The sequence below is a fragment of the Antennarius striatus genome, chromosome 13 (genome assembly GCF_040054535.1).
Source record: "Antennarius striatus isolate MH-2024 chromosome 13, ASM4005453v1, whole genome shotgun sequence".
Taxonomy (NCBI): Eukaryota; Metazoa; Chordata; class Actinopteri; order Lophiiformes; family Antennariidae; genus Antennarius; species Antennarius striatus.
The window spans coordinates 4794301-4814448 of NC_090788.1; the positions used below are offsets into that span (position 1 = coordinate 4794301).

Here is a 20148-nt window from a genome sequence, read left to right on the forward strand (position 1 = left end):
AGGCCCAGTGCAGTTTGATGAGAAATAAACAATCATTTATGGCACAAACTGAGAATGAAACAAATTAATTTGAATATTTTACTCTAGGCCTAGACTTTCTTAAACATGAACTGTAAAAGAAACTCAAATGAAAATACATTTAAAAGCCTTGTTCCTCATGCAGCACAGGCTGCACCTCATCACTCAACCTACATTTCTCCTCTGTGTGTGTGCGTGTGTGTGTGTGTGTGCCTCATCCTCTCCAATAAAAGGGGGATATTAAATGTTGCACGACTCATTCTTACACTTAAATTATATCAATGTTAATGCTGATCTAACTATTAAACCATTAGTAAAATGCTGCTTGTGTCAGAAACACAGAAACAGCCTTCAATTAAAAATCAAATTAAATCAAATCAGTATATCCAGTGTGGAAATTCTTGCAAACTCGTTGTGATCTTATTTGTGCCCTGAGCCTGCTGGGATCCTTGACATAAACTTGAAGTTTAATGTGCACAAACGCATCACCTACCATTCAAGATGCACTGGGAAAAGATGAGAGCCAATATCCACATGCCCCGCTCCGTTCAATATCCAAGCTTATGCTTTTTCTTCTGCTCTTCCCGCACTCTTTCTTCTTGTTATTTCCTCCTTTAATTTCTTCAACAAGTCAATGAACGAGGAAGGGGAGCTTGCAAATCTCTCTCCCTCGCTCTCTTTCTCTCCCTCTTTTTTCTCAATCCTTCACGCCGGAGAAGATGAAGAGGAGGAGGTTCGAGTGCCTTCCCTTCTTTCCTGCAGCTGATTGTCTTCTGCTACGGCGGGAGATAGTTATGATCCACAATTGTGCGTTCCCGTCTTTGGACTGACCGCACCGCACCGCGCCGGGCCTCAGTGCAGCCGTCCCCCCGTGTCGGAGCGCTGCTCTGCGTGGAACATGAGGGAGCTCCGCTCGGTGCGCTCTGGTCCAGGTGCGCTGTGCCGCTGCTGAGTCAGAGTCTGGAGACGCATAGGACAAACTGCCTATGCGCACAGCCAACTCCAAGGTAAAACAATTAAAACAACAGAATAAATAATAAAGGCTCCAAAAGCGGAATAAAGAAAATAATCAATAAATAATAACCAATGATTTGGGGCAACTGAAAACAGTCAAACGTGTCACCTTTGAAACGCGTAAAAATGCGTAAAAGTTGGATTTTTTTTCGAGCATTAATGAGCGCATTGAGTCGATTGCTAGCTGCGCTGGAAACTCATTCTCTCTTCGCCGCCTCTCTCCGTCCGGCGAGCAACAAGCACACGCATCTTCCCCCCGCAGCCGCACACACAAACTGCGCACACTAGTCCCTGCGCTTAAAACCTGCCCTGCCTCAGAGCACAGTGGAATAAACCCTCGCCTTCTTCTCCGCAGCCGCTTCTCTCCCTCTCCATTGCCTTAAAGGTGCATGGGTGGGGTGGGGGTGTGTGTGAGGGGGCGCACAGCTGAACGTCTGAAGGAGCATTTAAAGAAAAGAAAAAAACTCTTTTGTTTTATCTCCGACAAGACGGATCACGGCGTCCCAACCGGAGGAGAGAAACTGTAAATTAACATGAAAGTGGAAATTGGCGCATGCAGGATATCCCTCTATGGTTCGCAGGTAGTGCTGTTGTGTAGCAGGCTGGAGGAGGGATGCTGAAGGAGAGAGGGAGTGAGGGAGAGGGAGTGATGCAGGCTACACCTGACTGGATACCATGTAGGCGTTTGAGGGAGAAAATGCTAAATTATCTTAATTGGTGGAGCTCAGATCCTGTCTTTTAATGTGTTTTATGGATAATTTATGAGCCCCAGGGGCGTTTGGGGATCCTTCCAGCCTTACCCTTGCATTCATTAATTGACCTTGACAAATATAAGCAGCGACCCCCCCCCCATCACACCACCCTCCCCAATGCACCAGGGGGCATCAAACAGCGGCCATGTCAGGCATCCACAGCTGCCTGCAGTGGTTCACCTTCAGGAGAAGACCGGATCATTATGTGAGAAGGAAAGCACATAATGAAAGAGTGGTGTGAATGTATTTCATTTTAAATTATTATTAACATGTAAGCACAGATCTTAATACATCCTTCGTTTTATAGAATTATTTTGCCCCTCTGAGGAGACGTGAGAAGAAGAGGCAGAGGATAAGTGCTTCCTTTTGAATCCTCGGCGAGCACACATCCATGTTGTGTTGTTCAGGCGCGCTGTTGTGATAAGAAAGTCACATTTGCGCTAAATGTTGAATTTGAAATGATTCTGAAGGCGCTGACACAATGGTGACTGCAGAGACATCCGCTGCCATGTCACTGAATTTAGCTCGGCCCATTTATGTTGAAATGCTGTAGCAGGCGAGCCGGGCTTTAGCCCTCCGCCCGGATGCACTGTCTGTCTCTTAGGCTCAGCATCCACATCAGAACCTGCACATGAAAATGCTCTGCACCAGGAATACAGGACCTGTCACCGCCTGTCTGCCCCCTGCATGCGCTTCCAGCCAGGCTTCCCCAAAATAAAACAGATCGTTATCACTGACTGCAACCGTTCCAGCCGCGATGACAGGGAGGAAAACAGGAACCATTTCTCATATATTGGATACAAAAGTTGTTGTTTTTTGTTTGTTCGCCTTTTGTTTTTTTCCCTGTCAGTCTCATTGGCTCCCAGCAGTGTCAACGTGTGCAGTTGTGTTCACTCTGATGTGAAAACCTTTTCTTCTTTCATTTACTACAGTGCAGCCCTGGTCTGAAGCCTGGAACTCTACAACTTCTGTCTACCATCACAAACCATCCAGTTTGCTCCAGATGCAGGCACCTACTGACTGTCTACATACAGACCTAATGATATTCAACCGCATATTTTTGTGTTTAACTCCTATTACATCTGTGATGCAGTTGTGGATTACTGTGTTTCTTCCTAATCTGACTTTGAACTAGGAAGACTGGGATGTCCAACACGAGGGCACAAAAGGAACGGGAACGCAGATTAAATACTAAAGGAGGAAGGAATTCAGAAGACGTAGTTGAGGATAATCAGAACAATCTGGTCAATCACAGGAGGAGGGATGTAACTTGACAGATTAACAGACAAAAAGAAATCATGACATAGATAATCAGGTTTAAGCACTAAAAAGAGTTAGGGGAGGATCATGGGGTTTTTTTTAAATAGCTAGTTTTGTTGTACAAAAAAAAAGTTGGAAACTCTCCTGGACATAATTGCAAAATTTGCTTTTTGTATGACACAGAACTGAACTGCTTATGTATATGAATGCTAACAAAACAGTAATGGAACCGTTCAATACTTTATTCTTGGGACTTGACCAGGAAAGTGCTAATTTAGTAATATATAAGTGTAATATTTACCTTGTTGGTCATCTTAGTTTAATGTGTTTTATGTTATAAATGTTGATAATAATCACCAAACACAAAGCCCAACTGCGGCTGATGGGAAGAGCGACAGTTCTTCTTTGTCTGGACCAGATTTCATGGTGCTCCATCCAGCAGTCAAGTCGTTTCACTGGAAAGCACATCTGTCAGCCTTACACCGCTGCTGGAGGACAGAGGAAGGATGGCTGTCAGAGAGGTACATCATCAGGGGATGATGAATGTGCTCAGAAAATTTCACATCCGTCCATCTGGCTGTTGTGGACGTTTTAGTGGTGGACTGTTGCTAGCCTAACTTGTTATTTCCAGCTCATTGAGCGCTGCAGCAACACAACAAACTATCACGCTGTCAGCGGGGAGTGCAGACTCTGTTGTGCAGTGCCTATTAGCAGTTTGAACAAAATTAGCCACAGGTGTAACCACATAGACTAAACCAATGAGAGACACGTGTGGGAAAGCCAGGGGTTACGCGAGGTCACCAGAAGACAGTAATACTGAGTGAAATGTGAGAACAACATTACGTCTGTACTCATTTTTTTCCAGCAAAAGCAAAAGCTGCTCTGTCCAACACCGATATACTGTATACTGTATATATATCGATGTTGGACAGACACATATACATACATCTGAACATATATATATATAGAGAAAGATACATAGATAGACCGACAGACAGGTACTATATATAGAGAGATATAAATATACTGTAGATACTGTAGATATAAATAGATATATAGATATGTACCTCTCATAGTGTCTTAAAGATGATGAATGACAGCAGGTTCTTCACCACCTGGGTCTGACTGCTGAATAATTCACATCACATTATGAGGCAGAAGAGGAGGAAGAGTCCAGCGTACATCCTGAGTCCTTCCTATCATTAGATCAGCTTTGAATCTTCCTCTCCATACATAAATTCTGAACAGAATGTGTGACAGTGTCACAATTCATGTTTAATGAGTCGACATGTCTCCAGAATAAAAAAAGAAGGAGAATTTGTGTTCCCTTTGAGAGGGACTGCTCGCCATTAGATGGATAACAAGCTGGATCAGCTTTAAAGTAAGTTAGATAGGGCTAGCTTCACACAGCGGTGTGTCCGCGACAAAGAGATGCTCTCAAAGACAAAGCAACAAGGACCTTTAAGGACAAATCCTCATGATGATTCTCCGATCACAAACGGCGTACATCTACACCCAGCTGCAGATGGAGAGGCTGGGATTTCCATCTCATCTGCCTCATTTCATGGTCAGAAGATCTGAGACAAAAAGACCAAAGAAATTCTATGATTTTAGGGTTATTAAGGCCAATTGAGTCCAAGGAGACAGTTCCACTGACTTCACATAAGCGTTTCTCATATGTTAGCAGCAGCAGTCCTAATTAGACGACGAAATAAATGCCAGTAGTGCTCGAGTTAACAAGGCTGAAAACGACTGATTTACCCTCGCTGGCTCCATAATCACCCGTCTCATACAGTAGCAGCCGGAGCTCATTGACGGTGCACCTTAATGAATCTATATATTGATTCCCATCATTGACTACTTTGCATGTCATGGCTCAGTGCCCTCCTGTCCCATCCTGATGGAGCAGACAAGAAGGCCATTAACAGATTTTAGGTGTGATTTGAAGAAAAGGGAGTCATGGCTTTGGCGTTCTAAATTGATTATCGAGGCAGCAATGCAGAAAAGGTTATTCTATTTTGTCAGAACAGGGTTCCATCCAGAATTATGTTTACAATATCAATTCATACATATTAAATTCAGTCTGTACAAGGAGGTTTGATGCAAACCTGGTTCCCTAATTTATAATATCCCACTAATGTGCCAAACCACTAACATTAAAACAATAAAAAATTGAATACTGTCATAAAATTATGATTACATTAAGAGACCAAGGTCTGCTTTAGGGCTCAGTGTGAGTTTAAGTATAATTATATGACAACTTTAGCACTGTGACAACCATATGTGTCGCAAACAGAATGATAAAATCATTGTCGTTTTATAGTGGAGTCTTCAACAAAGCCAAGCAATCATCCACAATGTTGTCAGGCTTACTGATGCCTTTCTGTTAGATTTAAGGTGGCGATAATCATACATTCTGGATTTCATTGTCTCTTAAAAGCAAAGAAGTTCATTCACCTTTGAACGCAGTTTGAGAAGTTCTTCTTTCCTGTAGTCTATTTCCATTTTGTATTTTCTGTGGAACATTTGGGTCTAGGGTTGGGTTTTTCATCATAACAAGCAAAAAGGATTCCTTTGATTGACATTATATTTTTTAGGCACACATTTGACACATACTTCAATATTTTTCACAGCTCATATCGTGGGTTAACCTCATCCTACGCACTATGTCAACTGCAGTGACTTTAAATTAAACTAAATCTTGCCTTACAGAGTTTTCAACAGCTTTGAGGATAAAAAAATCTTTCTTATAAATTCACTGAACTGAAACATGAAGATGCAGGTTTTCCCTATTAAAATACAAAGCTTTGGCATAAGTTAAAAGTTCAGTGCGGTCATTCAAACATGACAATCATACTTTACAGAACGGAATACAGTAAACACATCCCAGTTTGACTCTCCTGGTCCGTAACTGTCCAACACCGGGTAGCAGTGTTGCTTAGTAACCACAGCACATGACTGACCTTATCGGTGTGGTCATAAAAATGTATGAAGTCCTTTTATTCATTTTCCATTCTCTCTCTCTCTCTCTCTCTCTCTCTCTCTCTCTCTCTCTCACGGATGTGTTCATCTAAAATACATTTGTGTGTGTATGTGTATGTGTGTGTGTGATCGAGAGAGAGGGGGGCGGAGAGAGAAAGAGAGCAGCAGGGCAGTAATAGAGTACTACACCTCACACTCTACTCCATCCAGTTGAATGATGGGAGGGAGGCAGAGGAGAACAGTGAAGGATTTCAAGGCAACATTTTCATCAAAGCCACTCAAAGTATCCAGAGTCCACAAACATAAGGAAATCTGGATTATGCATCATTTAATCTACGATATGGGATGTTTTCAGGATCACATCACTGGAATCTACTTAGTGAACCTGAATCTGTCTAGTTTACACTGTCTTAATCTGGGTTTAATCCCCAAAACATATTTATGAAACTGACTGAAGTATTATGGGCTGTGTAGGATGGGCCCATGGGTGGGGAGGGCTCTACTAAGGGCGGTGCTGACAATCCCACATGGGGCATTAAGCGCCGCCGTCTGTCGGCTCATTGACACATGATCACAGCGACTGGCTTCCTTGCAAAGTGCTGCTTCGCCGTTCACACGAGGAGCGCAGATGTTAGCCCCACCCTCACCATCTTCACGCCCCGACAACATCTGTGCAGCTGCGTCAGCGGCTGCCACGAGCAACCGGGAACGCTACAACCCGCTCTTGAACTGTTGATAGCTAGGGGCAGGTCGGCACAGATGGCACGAAGGGGTGTGAGGGGACTGGCACTGGGTGGGGGGTGGGGGGGCAGGTAGAGACCAGGGCTCCCATCTGACCTTAGCACTGGCACTCTGCCCCGGGGCATCCTCACCGTTTACTCGTCAGTCAGGAGCCTGTCAGGAGCTGGAAGTTACCTTCCACGAAATAGTGTAGTCTTTGGGCGTTTTGTCTGGAGTGGGAGAATGATGGAGCATTCCAGAGAATGGTTTGATTGGCTGCTACAAAAAGACAAAGCATCTTTAGACACCGTTGACTGACCCGTTACAGAAATAAGTTACTCCCTGAAGGTGGGATTACCTTTGAGAAAAATATTTTTCTTCTAAATGTTGTGAAATTCATGTGGACAAAAAGTCTCGAATGAACTCATGAGCTGGACTGTTATTCTTTTTGTCTGCTTGTACAGTAAGAGATATTAGTCTATTAATATATATTGATGGATCATTAGTCTGAAGCTACCTATAATAATCTTAGTGTCTAAAACATGTCTCTCCCCACATTTTCAGTTATGGTAATCAATATAATAATAAACTGAATACCTGACACATCATTAGCATAAATCTTCTCCTTATCACAAGGTGAGCATGTGCAGCTTATAAAGGTGATAAAATATAAAAGTAATCATAAAACGTTGCTTCAAACACCTAAATGTGGAACTATCTCATTTTGTAAGGGATCATAATGTATGTATGGAGAAAGTTATGCATGTATTGATTTATTGATGGGTGGGACAGTGGAGCAGTGAGTAGCGCTGCCGCCTTACAACAAGAATGTTCTGGGTTCTACTTTATCGATTGACTTCAACAGAATTCAGGTGTCCCTCCCTGTTAATGATCTTTTGTTTGAAATGAAGATACACCAAAGCGACAGAACCAGCTGCAGTGTGTTTTAAACTGATTTAGGATTTAGGGTTAATTATGTAAAATGTGCATCCTGATTTTGCTTTCACTTCAACCCTCATGCTTCCTCGTTCAAGATGATGCAGTGCTGAGTGAAGAATCAAGCTGCAGACCACTCGGGACCCTCCCCAAACTGCCTCATCAGTGTGAGGGTGAAGCAGAGCAGACAGCCAGATCGCAAAGGCTGCTGACTGCAGCATGGGGCATCGCCCAGCGGGGGCTCTGAGTCTGACCTGGACTGGCTGGCTAGGGCGTGGGGCCAGCACGGAAGAAAAGCGCTTTAAGGATGAAGCATGTGGTCAGGTCAGCTCTTCTCCTTCTCTTCAACCCCTTCACAGCTCCCCCCTTAATCCCAGCCTGATGCTCCCTCTTTCCAACCTCAGCCCCCCCACCCCCATCCCACACATCCCAAGGAAATGTCAACAGATGCCCAGCGTCTACGACAGGCATTATGTTCTTAGAGGATGTCCTGGTAATTCTGCTTTTTTCTAGGCTGTTGATTATTACTGTACCGCAGACATGTGAGGATGAGCTGCAGCACGGAGGACAACAGGTATCTGTGTCTACCCACTGGGTCACATGACCATGTGGTCAAGGCAAAACAAGACCTTCAGACCCAGAGGGGGCATTTGTCTGTTTGGAGCATAAGACGAGGTGAAGGCATTAGCATTCAGAGAATAAACAGACAGACAGCTTTTTAATGATGTAGTTCATCGTTATTATCAGTAATACTTGTATGGAGGGAATAACTAAATGGTACTCGGGGATATCTGAATAACAATGCACCAACATGTGCATTTACTGTTGTATTTTCTAACATGTTAGTCATCAAGAATTTAAAACCGGAGGAGCAAGACTTCATTTGTTATAAGGAAACGTGTCAATCACGGCAACTCGGGGAGAAAGTGGTTTGTCAGACCCCGAGGGGGCCACACTGACCTAAATACAAAATTGTCAACAGCAATTCTACGCTGACCAACCGTAAGAGAGCACTGGGGACACAAACATTTAAGTCTGCAAAGATCAGTTAAAAGGCCTCAACTGGGAACCAGAATCTCCAGGGCTGCCTGAATGTTTAATAGAACAGTTCCATGTTACATAAAACAGATTTGATGCTTTGCAAATGCAAAATAAATGTTTTCATCTTGGTAAAATGGACATGCTTCTACACAAGGAGATCAGATTAATGGAAAACAGCTGATTATTCGTAAACCCTTTTGTTGTCCCTCTTGTTTACTTGTCTCCAGGTTCACAAAGATGTTTTTGCCGTATTGTTTTTAAAAAAAATAAATGTATGGTACAAACAGATTAAAGTTAAAGGATGTTTTTCTTCATCCAGTGTCAGTGGTGCTGAGTTTGAGGAAGACTCGGTGAGTACTAATGACATCTAGTGGTTGGAGGTGGTCACTGCAGGGAGAATACCATGAAAGTCCTGCCATATCAGCACAGTGGTGATGACGCTGTGGGTTTGTTTTTGTTGATGTCATCACACTGATTTAGCCAGGCCCTGAGATTAACTTTTTTTCTTGGTAGCACTGGTGCTCCCAAATTTAGAAGTTAGTAGCACCAGCAAAGACTTTAGGAGCACCTACCAAAAAGCAAGGCCTACAGACAATATATGTAACATGGCATGTATTTTATTCACAGAACCGTCAACACTTTTGTAAACATGTTTGTAACATTAGTTAGGTCTCCTGGCTCTCAGTCCCTCTCTCATCCACCTTTTCACTGAAGGCCCAGCAACAAAGTTCTCCTTAGGAGGACCCTCTACATGGAGAGAGAGAAAGAGCAAGAGAGAAGAGGAAAAAAAGGCGCACCAGATTTTTTCCCCCTAGTTGCACCAGTGCTCCCAAATATATTTAATCGTCGCACTGATAAAAATTTGGGCGCATATGCGACCAAAATGGTCGCAATTTCGAGCCCTGTTAGCTGTCTGAAAGTAAGATTCTTAAATTTCAAATTCATTTTAAGTAATTTGTCAACATCTCCACAAGTCTGACATGCATGTAAATTACTGTAGTATTTAAATTTTATGAAGTTAATACATTTAGATCTTATAGGGAAACATGTTGCACCACAGTGCATCCAGTGCATCAATTAGGCTTTCAAAAATTACAAGAAAATTGAAAGAATCATAACACACTGAAGTCAATCAATTATATATTTAGAAAGGTAAGGGGTTTGCATTGACAAGCAGGTTGTTGTATTAAATTATTTGAATATACTGTATTAGTTTTAAACATACGAAATTTTGTGATTTTTTTACAGAGGCCAGAAAGCAGAGAAATCAATTTACAGAGCAAAGTAGGAATTCTGACATTTGAGAAAGTCAATCCAGCAAAAACTTTCTCTCTTGTTAATCACTATATAATAAGCATATCGTCTTAAATCATCAATACATAAAACTTACTTATGAACAGCAGTATACATAAAGTACTTTACACAAGCATCAATAGATTGCTATTTCCGCATTAATGAATCAGTAATAAAAGTGCAGAAGCATCATTTCAGGTAGCAGTAAAATACAAATGGGGGTAATACACCACTATTAGCCATAAACTGACCTTAGTACAAGCATTGATTAATTTATTTCCTTGATAGACAATTTTAGCGGTTCACAATGAAATTAGAAAATAATACCGACAAATTTAAAAAAAGAAAGAAAAAATAAATAAATCAATGGAGATTTTCCTTCACTGACTCCAGCTGATATCCTGTACTTTTGTGAATAGAATTTCCTATATGACCTTTGCTCTGTGTATAAAAGCTGTGCACACAAGTGTATGTGTCGTGAGCTGGGCTGCACCCGTAGCTCAATACTGGTTGACCTACAAAACCAGTGAGAGTGCTGATGTTCATCACAACCGCAGGACCCTTGTGTGTCGTAAAGACTCACGCTGATCTGAGAGTCTATGAGGCTTGACGCGTGACATCGACCTCACGAAAGAACAGGGGGGGGGGGTAAACACACAACTGCCCAGTAACAAGAGCTGTCTCCTCATTGGCTGCTCAAGAATGTTGCATTGATCACACTCTGTGCAAAAATGACACATGTGATTTTGATCTGTGTACACACAGGCAGGATTATAATAAAATGCTCACACACAGCAGCTTGTGAGTCTGCATCCACATTTGAAGGCTTGGGAGTACAGTATATTCATTCTTCATAACCCTCTCAGACACAAAAATGTGCATTATGCATATACAGATCTCACACTGACCAAGTATTGTTGAGAGCTTGGAGATGAACAACCACAGTAAGCCTCTTAAACTATTAACTATATCTTAAACTATATCTATCATCTGGAAATGAAGTTTTTCCACAACTACTATGAGCATTTAGTAGATGTACAATTTCCAACAACCCATGCTTTTAGCTAAAAACATTAATTTGGCCTGAAAACAACATGGGTGTTTCCTGATAATCCCACCTTTGCAGTAGAATATTCTCAAAGATGCTGGTGGATAAGAATTGTGCAAAAAAATGCCTAATTTTTTTTTGTTTTTGTTTCTACAAATAAATGTTATTAAACCATCTATAAAAATAGTGATAATTAGAAAAATGTAATGGAAGCTAGCAGAAGCTTTTATTGTTTGGCTGCAATTATTTCCTAATTTACTTCCCATTATTAATAAAACCTGTTTATTTGTAAGACCTAACACATAGTAAAAATTGCTTGGCCCAATATCCCAGGGCTCAAGACAGCATTTAACTCTTTATTTTGTTTGGCCAACAGCCTGAAATATTCAATTTTAATTTTGTTATTTGAGGATGTTGCTTGAAAATTGATTAAACTGTTATCTAGACAGTTTTTCCCCTAAATCACTCCTTAAATAATTGCATCAGCTCTAGAAAATGTTTCTACCCAGCAGACACTCAGGAGGTGGCATGACAGTTGTGACTACATGTGAAAACAGATCTACACCATACTACACAACAACACAAAGTTGAAAATGAATAACTAATGAGCAATGCAAAGATGGTGCACAGCAAAGAACACGTGTATACAGGTATAGAGGTATTTAAGGTAAATGCAGTAACACAACTGAACAGAAGGGTCCTAGAACACATTATCTCCTGAGATGGATGAACTATATATTTACATCTATTAATTTCCTGTTCTAAGACCACTGAGCACCTCCCCTGTCATGGATAGAGCACATTTTTTCATGCAGCACAAAAACTGCTCCTCAGCTACAGCAGTGAGTCTGGGGAGCTAATTTTGGGATCTAGTGAAATCATTGTGTGCTCAACACTACGGGGTTCCCTGCCTTCCCACGCCTCATTTGAGAGGCAACAAGAAAAAAGGCAAATATGAAAGGCGGTCCCCACAGTTGGAGATGATGCACCAAGGGTCCTCTTGCTAAGCAGACAGCTATTCAAATGAGTGGCTAATTGTGGCATCTGTGAATCCCTTTAAGAGGTGTTGGTGTAGTATCAGGGGCCTGCTAATTGGTACAAACAGGTAGCAGATGTAGATGAGCATCTGCTTTTTAGTGAGCCAACCTCCGAGAGGAAAGGAGAGGAATGATTCCAGATGATGATTATCTGTGGTTTTGTTGCCCATGACAATCACAATTTTATATTTCTTTAAGAGCAGAACTGTAAATTTGTTCATAAATCAGATACAACTGATAGGAAAATGATTCCAGAACTACAATTATTATATTATTACTATTATTATTTTTATGAATACTTACAGACATGAATTGGAGTATAATGCAGCAACATTGACATTTTCTGAGTTTCCATACCTCTGAAATCTCTTGCTCATGTAAGTACTAGTCCAAAATCAACGTAATATTACTTCTACAGCTTTTTTTTTAATGACCGCCATCTAGTACAGAAATAGCCTAAAAATAGATAGTTGAGTGTTGACATCAAACACTAATTGAGCTGTTAGATGTTCCTTCTTCTTATAATTTCCTAGCTGCAGTTAAAAAAAAAAAAAAAAAAAACAGTTCAGGACTCATTCCTTACTTTTTTGAGAATCCACTCTTTCATTGAAGTTGGTCTAGACGTGTCTCTTCTGAATGGATCCCTGCCTGGATCTTCATCATCACAAAATGTTATGACGCATGGAGGGAAAACATCACACAGAATTACATTTGTGGGGTTTTATTGCACAGTTTTATTTGATAGAAGTTCATGCATTAATGCAATCTCAATGTACATCAAATACTTCATAAAACCTCTACAAGTAAATAAAAAAAATAGGTGTTTTCATTTGTTTGATTAAATATCTCCTCATGGTAAAAGTTATATATAAAACTTGAACACTGGGAACAGAGTTATATATAATTTTGCTATTTACCACAGGGGCATTTGCTATATAATTAAACTAAACGTCTCCAATGAAACAGATATACTGTCCTGCTACACAATCCTGTACAGCACATATACACCTAGTTTGTGGATCAACGAGGTCAAACCAGAAACACCTGTGTATGACGTCACATGAGTTCACATACATACCGTCAGTATAGATGTCCTACTTCAAAAATAACAACAAGTTTCAGGTACACAAATTTTCCTACAGTAACTTTAGGTCTTCATTTTCAGAAAAGCAGAAACATTTGGTAAAACGTCACCACTGGAGACAGGCCGGTTATTACCAACTAGCTAGCTAACATTTACACTCAATAAATAAGGAAAGAAATCACGTTCAGTAACACCATAAAGATATGAAGGACAAAAAAAAAAAAGTCAACATTTTACACAACTTCACACGCAGTTCACATCATTACCTCACCTATTAAATGGGAAAACCGAGTTTTCGTTGGACAACAGCATTCTTTCCCCTCTTCTCTCTGCCTCACGTAACTTGAACTCGCCCGCGCGCTCGAACGGATCTCAAGCTCACGTCGATATGTCGCTCAGGCGGCGACAGCGACACCTGCTGGTGGTTTATTGGTACTACCTATGAAAAACTCCCATCTGTGTAACGATGTTCAGTACTGTACAAAATTATATAAAATCAAAATTATAGTCCTCATGACAAAACCCCAAAATTCCAAAAAAGTTGGGATTTTGAATAATGCCAGTAAAAACAGTTGTGCAGTTTTTAGCAATTTTTTATAAACCTCAGAACAGTTAAATACAATATAAAGACAATATATATTTTTAAAGCTTTGTTTGTTTTCATAAAATATGCTCTCAAATAACCTCATTGTAAAGGTATTTTCATTTGTCCTGCAGTAGTTTAGAGATCGCTATGAGCCCTTCAGTAACAGTCAAACCGGAAAGGTTTCTTCTGTCAGCCAGGTATTTGCCTAAAAACATGATGGTAAACGAATGTGTTCTTCAGCTATTTATGCGGGACATTTGTCACTAAATGTCAGCACCAACTAGCATATAAAAACGGTATGATAATACATCATTTTTACTTATTTATTTACGCAGTCTTTTGGATCAACAAGTGTATTATAAGGTTCAAATTTAAAGTGCAAACAGTGTGTTACTGCTGATCGGTGAGGCGGTTCATCTTCAGGATCTGTCACTCATTCTGTGGAAATAAAAAAAAAGAATCATATACATATATGAACCCAAAATATACACTACTCGTGGCTAATACATCCTTTCTGCTCCTGTAAATATTAAGATTCTTTATTGGTGGTGTGCTGCTGTATTAAGGACACATTTTTTTGTTTTAATGTGAAAACAATTGACTTTCATGCATCAGGTAGCAAGCAAAAGGGACCCATTGTCATGTTGCTTCTGTTTGTTCCTTTTTTTGTCCTAAAATGTTGATAAACTGATCAAGAGTTCCCATTGGTAATAATTTGATCTTTGTTCTTCTGGTAACAGATGACTATTAAGGGAAACTATACTCAGTCAGATGCAAAAGAGAACAGAATTCATTGGTGCGATTAGAGGAATGACAGAGGAATGCATAGGAGTTAACATTATGTACCAGCAATTGCTCTGCTATCCAGTCCATAAAGTAGGTGACGTTGCCATAAACTCCTGGCTTGTTCCTGAGAGCGCATCCGATCCCCCAGCTGGTGTCTCCTGCCAGCCACCATGAATTCCCCTCCTTGACCACCAGGGGGCCTCCACTGTCACCCTGCCGCACACAGGAGGAACCAATTTGATGCTTTACTTTTATTGTAATTACTTTAAAATGCCTTGTAACTCACTCATATGAGAAATTAGTGTGGAATAATTACTTTGTTTGAATAAATAAATGTGTGTGTCCAGACATACCTGACAGGTGTCGACTCCTCCCTGCAGCTCTCCGGCACAGAGCATGTTTCTGGTCACCCCTCCATTCAACACGGCGGGAGCGTTACAGGTCTCTCTGCTGTAAATGGTGACTTGAGCCTGATTTAGTATGTTAGGGGACGGACCTGGAAAATAACATTAATGATTGCACAAAGAGTTTGCTCAATCAAGTGTTAAAAAAGCAGTTCCCTTGAACTTTAAACCTTAAAAAGATGGCGACCCTTGACCCCGCTGCACAGCAAACACTAGCAGTCCAACATGAGTCTATCTAACTCTGGAGTGTTACAACAAATCACCCACTCAAAGCACCATCAGATCTGGATTCACATCTGGATCAGAACCACAGTGAGAGTTAAAACACTAGAAATGTGACCGGGCAATTATTTTATTGCTTTTTAAAAAATACTTTTTATTATTATGCTATTTGCAAACAAATTCATCAAAGCTGCGAAGCAAATGTGTATCATGTATGATGTCATAGTTTCTCGTCATTCCTCCATCATTCGTCCTTCCGTTGTTATCAATACACTGAACACATGTAGACAAGCCAGTCTTTATAGCGCTTTACGCCTTAGTTGTACAACTTTGTAGTAATCTAAACAAATGCGAATCAGGAAATGTGTCCTTCTCTTGTAGTCAAGACATTTGATTCACCACTATATACAAAACCACCAAAAATGAATGGGTTTTGACTGACCAGATTGACGCAGGCTTCCCCATCCTGAGATCCAAGCCCTGTGTCCGGGTGAGATGTTTATCCCATCATTAGGCAGACATACTGGTTTCCTTGTATCTGAGACGTGAATAGAGGTGTGATGCCATCAGAAATGAAGATGTGAGTCAGTTACTGAAAAGTGAATTTTAGAAGGGACTCCTTACCTGTAAAAGTCAGAGGCGTAGTGAGCTTTAGAAGAGCGATATCATTGTCGTTCGTTCCAGAGTTATATCCTTCATGACTGATGATCTTGCTGACTCTACTGCCAGATTCGAAGTTCATTCGAAACAAGCTCACATCTCCAGAGTGTACCCTCCACCGTGCAGGATCAGAATTCCTATCATGAGGCAGGACAGTTAGATGCAGGAAAAAAAATCTCCTTCCTGAATGACAGTAAAATCAAATATGAGCAAACGAGTCAAATGACACGAACAACCATCCTGGTACTCACCGCCCAAAGCAGTGAGCAGCGGATAGAATCCAGGAAGACCGGATGATGGAACCTCCACAGACATGTTGGCCAGAAATCTGGAGGCTGACTTGCCACGGCCACGCCCCGTTTACCGCTTCAGTGCCCCCCACTATACGAGTATTAGGCGCTGCTAAGCTCTGTCCACATTCTGAGGATACAGGAAAAGAGAAAGACTCTAAAATCCAATAAATTTTTTTAAAAAAAATCAAAAATCTATCTAAAACTGTTGAGGCTTTCTGACATCCCAGTACCTTACCGATACACGTGAGTGCGACGACTCCGGCTGAGCAAGTTTCGCTGCAAAGATAAGAATGAAAAAATGTAATATTTGAGACAACACAACCCAAACAAGAAACTGATGTGAGGTGTTTACATCTAGGTGGGCTCACCTGTGAGTCAGCCGTGAGCGTAAACCTGAATCCGGATTGCTGCCGGGTTCCAGCTTCAGGTAACCATTGGAGCCCAGCGACCCGGCGCTGACTCGGCTGTAGGACACAAAATCCTGCCTGTGGGATGGAAAATGAGGGAAAACATCCCATCAGAAATGTAGGATAACTTCAATTCACCATCCTTAGATGGGACTGGATGTGACTGTGATTGGATGAGCTGCTTGGATCTGCTTGAGGAGCCACACTGGAAATGACTTATCTAAACGGGAGCATCATTTACTAAATTAAAATCTCATTGTGTTTATGGAGATTTAAAATTAATGAGTGATGCCATAAACCCATTCAGAAACTGTTTACTGAGGCCATAAATGGAGTGATAACAATGTCTATTTTCTCATAAGCCTACACACAGCCACACCCCTTTTTGCAGCCAGAAGGGTGGGTCTATTCTGGATATAAGGAACAATAGACCCAGAAGTTCCACCTGCTGATCCTACATAACAATGGGATATCATCTTTAAGATAAATGGAAAGCGATGGCCCCCCTTTTTCCAAAATCAAACCAAAATTCCCGGAACGTTGAAGAAGATTTTATGGAAATTTGTGTGGTGTTTTCTGCAACATATGGCAGCCATCACTGAACGGAAAGCCTGAAGGGGTCACCTGTTGAACCCCATCATCGCACACGCCTCCCTCCCGTAGTTGTCGTCCCAGCCGTCGGCGCACACCGGCATCCACGTGGATCTGTCGGATTCGTAACTCCCCAGGATGGAATCGATGCCAAGGAGGCGAACTGAGAGGAAGATGGAAAGTCAGACACAGTGATGCGCAAAACACGCAACATCCACGCGTGGACGATTGGCGCATTTCTCACAGCAGCGCCGCTCATCCTCCCCGTCGGGACAGTCCCGGACCCCGTCACACCACTGGGCCCGGTTCAGACATCTCCCGCCGACCCTGCACGGCCTCCCGAGGAAACACCTGAAGAACACTGGGGGGAAAAAAACACGCGTGAACTACAGTCACGTGACGACTGAAGACACGAGGATCGTTGAACACACTCACCGTAATACCAGACCAACACGCCGATCGCTATCAGGACGGCAATCACGAACGCAACGATGGCAAAAGTGAACTTCAAGGTACATTTCTTTCTGCTCTGTTCTGCAAGGAAACAGAACATTTTACATCAAAACAAGTTTAAACTGAATGTTTACATCAGTATGTGTAAAACAAACAAATTCAGACTGAATATTTACATTATCATCTGTAAAACAAGTAATTTTACTTTCGTGGGTTTTTTTTTGTTGCGCTAAAATATAAAGACTTATGTGAAAGAGTTTGAACGTCACTGAGAGCTCAGCTGAACAAATGAAGAGAGGATGAAGTACAGAAGAAGGAATGAATAAAAGACAGATGAATGGAGAATTTAAGGAGTGTTGAAGGAGTGGAAGAAGAATGGAAGGTGAGAGAAGACGAAAGAATGAACAATGAAGATGAGAGAAGAAGAAAAGATGAATGAAGAATTAAGGACCAGAGGATGACAAAATGAAGAGAGCGAAGGAAGAATTAAATATGAAAGAAAGACGAATTAATAAAGAAGGAAGTAAGAATGAAAGAAGAGTGAAGGAGGGTTTAAGAAGGAAAGGTGCAGAAGGAATGCAGCAAGATTAAGAAGAAAGAATGAAGAAGGAATGAAGGAAGAATGAAAGATAAAAGAATGAAGAACAAACATAATGGTGGTATAGTCTTCACTCCAGAGGCATATAAAGCATTAAGTCTTCACTCCATCTGTTGACATTTTTTGCCTAGAACATATCAGCCTTTATCATTATTATTATTATTATTATTGATGCTGTTGTAGCTGTTGTTATTCTTAATGTTGACACATGGCTTTACTCTGTACTCTGTCAGATGGATATACTTGTCTGTTGGCCTGTGTGGTGTGGGGGGCTGCTGACCTGTGTAGTAGGGGGTTCCTGGCCCTGCAGCGGGGTGGGAGCCTACAAACTGGGGAGTGATGACATAGTTGGGGAGGTTGGTGTAGACGTCCTGTTGGGGGATGTATGGAGGGGGTTTGCTATCGTCGTGCTGGAACCCCGTGTTGTCGTAGGAGTTACCGTAAGTCTGAAGGTAAACAGAAGGAAACGTTCAACGAAACAAAGAAGGTTTGAGAGTAAAATATGACGTTGATCCAGAACAGAGAGGAGAGTATGGGAAGCATTTCTGAAGTGTTCAAAGTGCGACGTTTCCTGCTGTGACTCAACTTACCTGTTTGTCATGCATGCTGAAACTGGTTCTGCTGGCGGGAGGAGGGAAACATTTATCTTTAAACAAACATAATCAAGTTGTCACCAACTATCAAACTTTATTTTTTTCTAAATTTAACATTGTAAAAAAAAATGTTTGTAACATGTTTTAAAGCAACAATCATACAAATTATTATTATTTTTTTTTAAATCTGGCAAATCGTTCACAGGACTTGTTTCAGAACACAAACTGACCTGAGAACTATTTCAAAAGTCAACATAAATTACTCATCTGAGTGAACTGACTTTGAATTCAACATTTTTCATTCAATTTCTACCTACCTTAAAATTTCTACAAATTTTGCCCGGCACTCTGGTCCCGTCAGCACCTCCACTCTGCGTTCCTCCGTTGAGTTATGCTCACCTCGGTTTGTGTAATTATCAGCCAAGACCACACCTCCTGTCTCTGTTTGCCCAGTTAACCTATTGTTCTCCACTTGACGGGGACAAACAGCAGGTATCGACCGAGGCCACCTTGATGATCATTATCTTCAGCTCACACACTCAGATAAGTTGAGTGGGTAGAAATCACAGACTGGAGGATTGTGTTGACCCAGACAGGCAGAAAGTTAGGTCCTAAAACTGATTTGGGAGTTCTAGAATGAGATACGCTGCAATGTCTGAGCCTCCTGGTTCTGTGTTTATTCTAGAAAAAAAAAAAAACATGTGCAAAGTCTGTGCACCAATAATCGCTTCCCTCCCCTAATAAAATCAGCCCCTCTCTTTCTCTGATTTCACTCAACATTCACAAAGCTGGAAATCTTTGCTGGCCACAGAAAGTATAATATATAATAAACCTGTAATAATAATACCTTTGACACAAAAAAATAGAAATGGTCTATAAATAGTTCACACGAGTTGAGCAACACTGGAATCTGCTTTCATTCCTATGAGACACAAGAGATCGTATGACTATTACTAAGCAAAATGTTCATTAAAGGCATAAAATACATCATGTAGCCATGAGGGGATTCAGTGCGATTCACTACCACCGAAACAAATAGGAAAAGATGGCAGAGACCAGTGATGACGTAGGCCTTTCAGTCTCTATTAATATTTAACTTATTGTTTGACTGTATTAACTAGCAGGAAGAGGAAAGGAATGAGGGTCATTCAGTAAAACACAATGTTCTCCTGGCTGGTGTCTGATCACCCTCTGGAAATACCCTGTCATTCTGTTGATCGGCCATTTGTCTACATATAAATATGAAAGCTGATGAGGAATGATGAGAAAATAAATGTACATGTGTAGTTATCATCTCACTAGATCTCTCATTGCGGCATGATGTGTCAGCTATTAAAAGGAAAAATTAACTGATACCCACAGAATTAAAA

At 41.2% G+C, this 20148-nt stretch overlaps 2 protein-coding genes across 5 annotated transcripts in view; both read right to left on the bottom strand.

Moving 5' to 3' along the window:
• Positions 1-1274, bottom strand: part of LOC137605952 (cell adhesion molecule DSCAM-like) — a 68810-nt gene extending 67536 nt beyond the window's left edge. For both annotated transcript variants that reach the window (XM_068330919.1, XM_068330917.1), the window contains exon 1: positions 512-1274. In XM_068330919.1, the coding sequence (XP_068187020.1) occupies positions 512-554 (43 nt within the window). In that variant the 5' untranslated portion in view covers positions 555-1274. The remainder of the gene's footprint in view (positions 1-511) is intronic.
• An 11546-nt stretch (positions 1275-12820) lies between these two features.
• Positions 12821-19403, bottom strand: LOC137606065 (transmembrane protease serine 2-like). 3 transcript variants are annotated; one of them, XM_068331115.1, is made up of 14 exons: positions 19096-19403; positions 18776-18803; positions 18466-18631; positions 17570-17668; positions 17379-17495; positions 17168-17297; positions 16505-16621; positions 16372-16412; positions 16095-16263; positions 15808-15980; positions 15626-15721; positions 14911-15053; positions 14618-14770; positions 12821-14209 (listed from the first exon to the last, which is right to left on the bottom strand). In XM_068331115.1, exons 2-14 carry the CDS (start codon positions 18788-18790, stop codon positions 14201-14203), a joined length of 1428 nt encoding a protein of 475 aa, XP_068187216.1. In that variant the 5' UTR covers positions 18791-18803; positions 19096-19403; the 3' UTR covers positions 12821-14200. The 3 variants fall into 3 exon arrangements, with proteins under 3 accessions (XP_068187216.1, XP_068187217.1, XP_068187215.1); XM_068331116.1 differs by having other exon boundaries at positions 18776-18806; XM_068331114.1 differs by having other exon boundaries at positions 18776-18831.
• Positions 19404-20148: the final 745 nt, after the last annotated feature.

Excerpts from the sequence above, each read along its gene's own strand:
- LOC137606065 (XM_068331115.1), bottom strand. Across the intron at positions 16,622-17,167 it reads GCGATGATGGGGTTCAACAG|GCAGGATTTTGTGTCCTACA; the intron begins GTGACCCCTTCA and ends TCCATCCCACAG. Across the intron at positions 16,264-16,371 it reads CGTCGCACTCACGTGTATCG|AATGTGGACAGAGCTTAGCA; the intron begins GTAAGGTACTGG and ends CTGTATCCTCAG.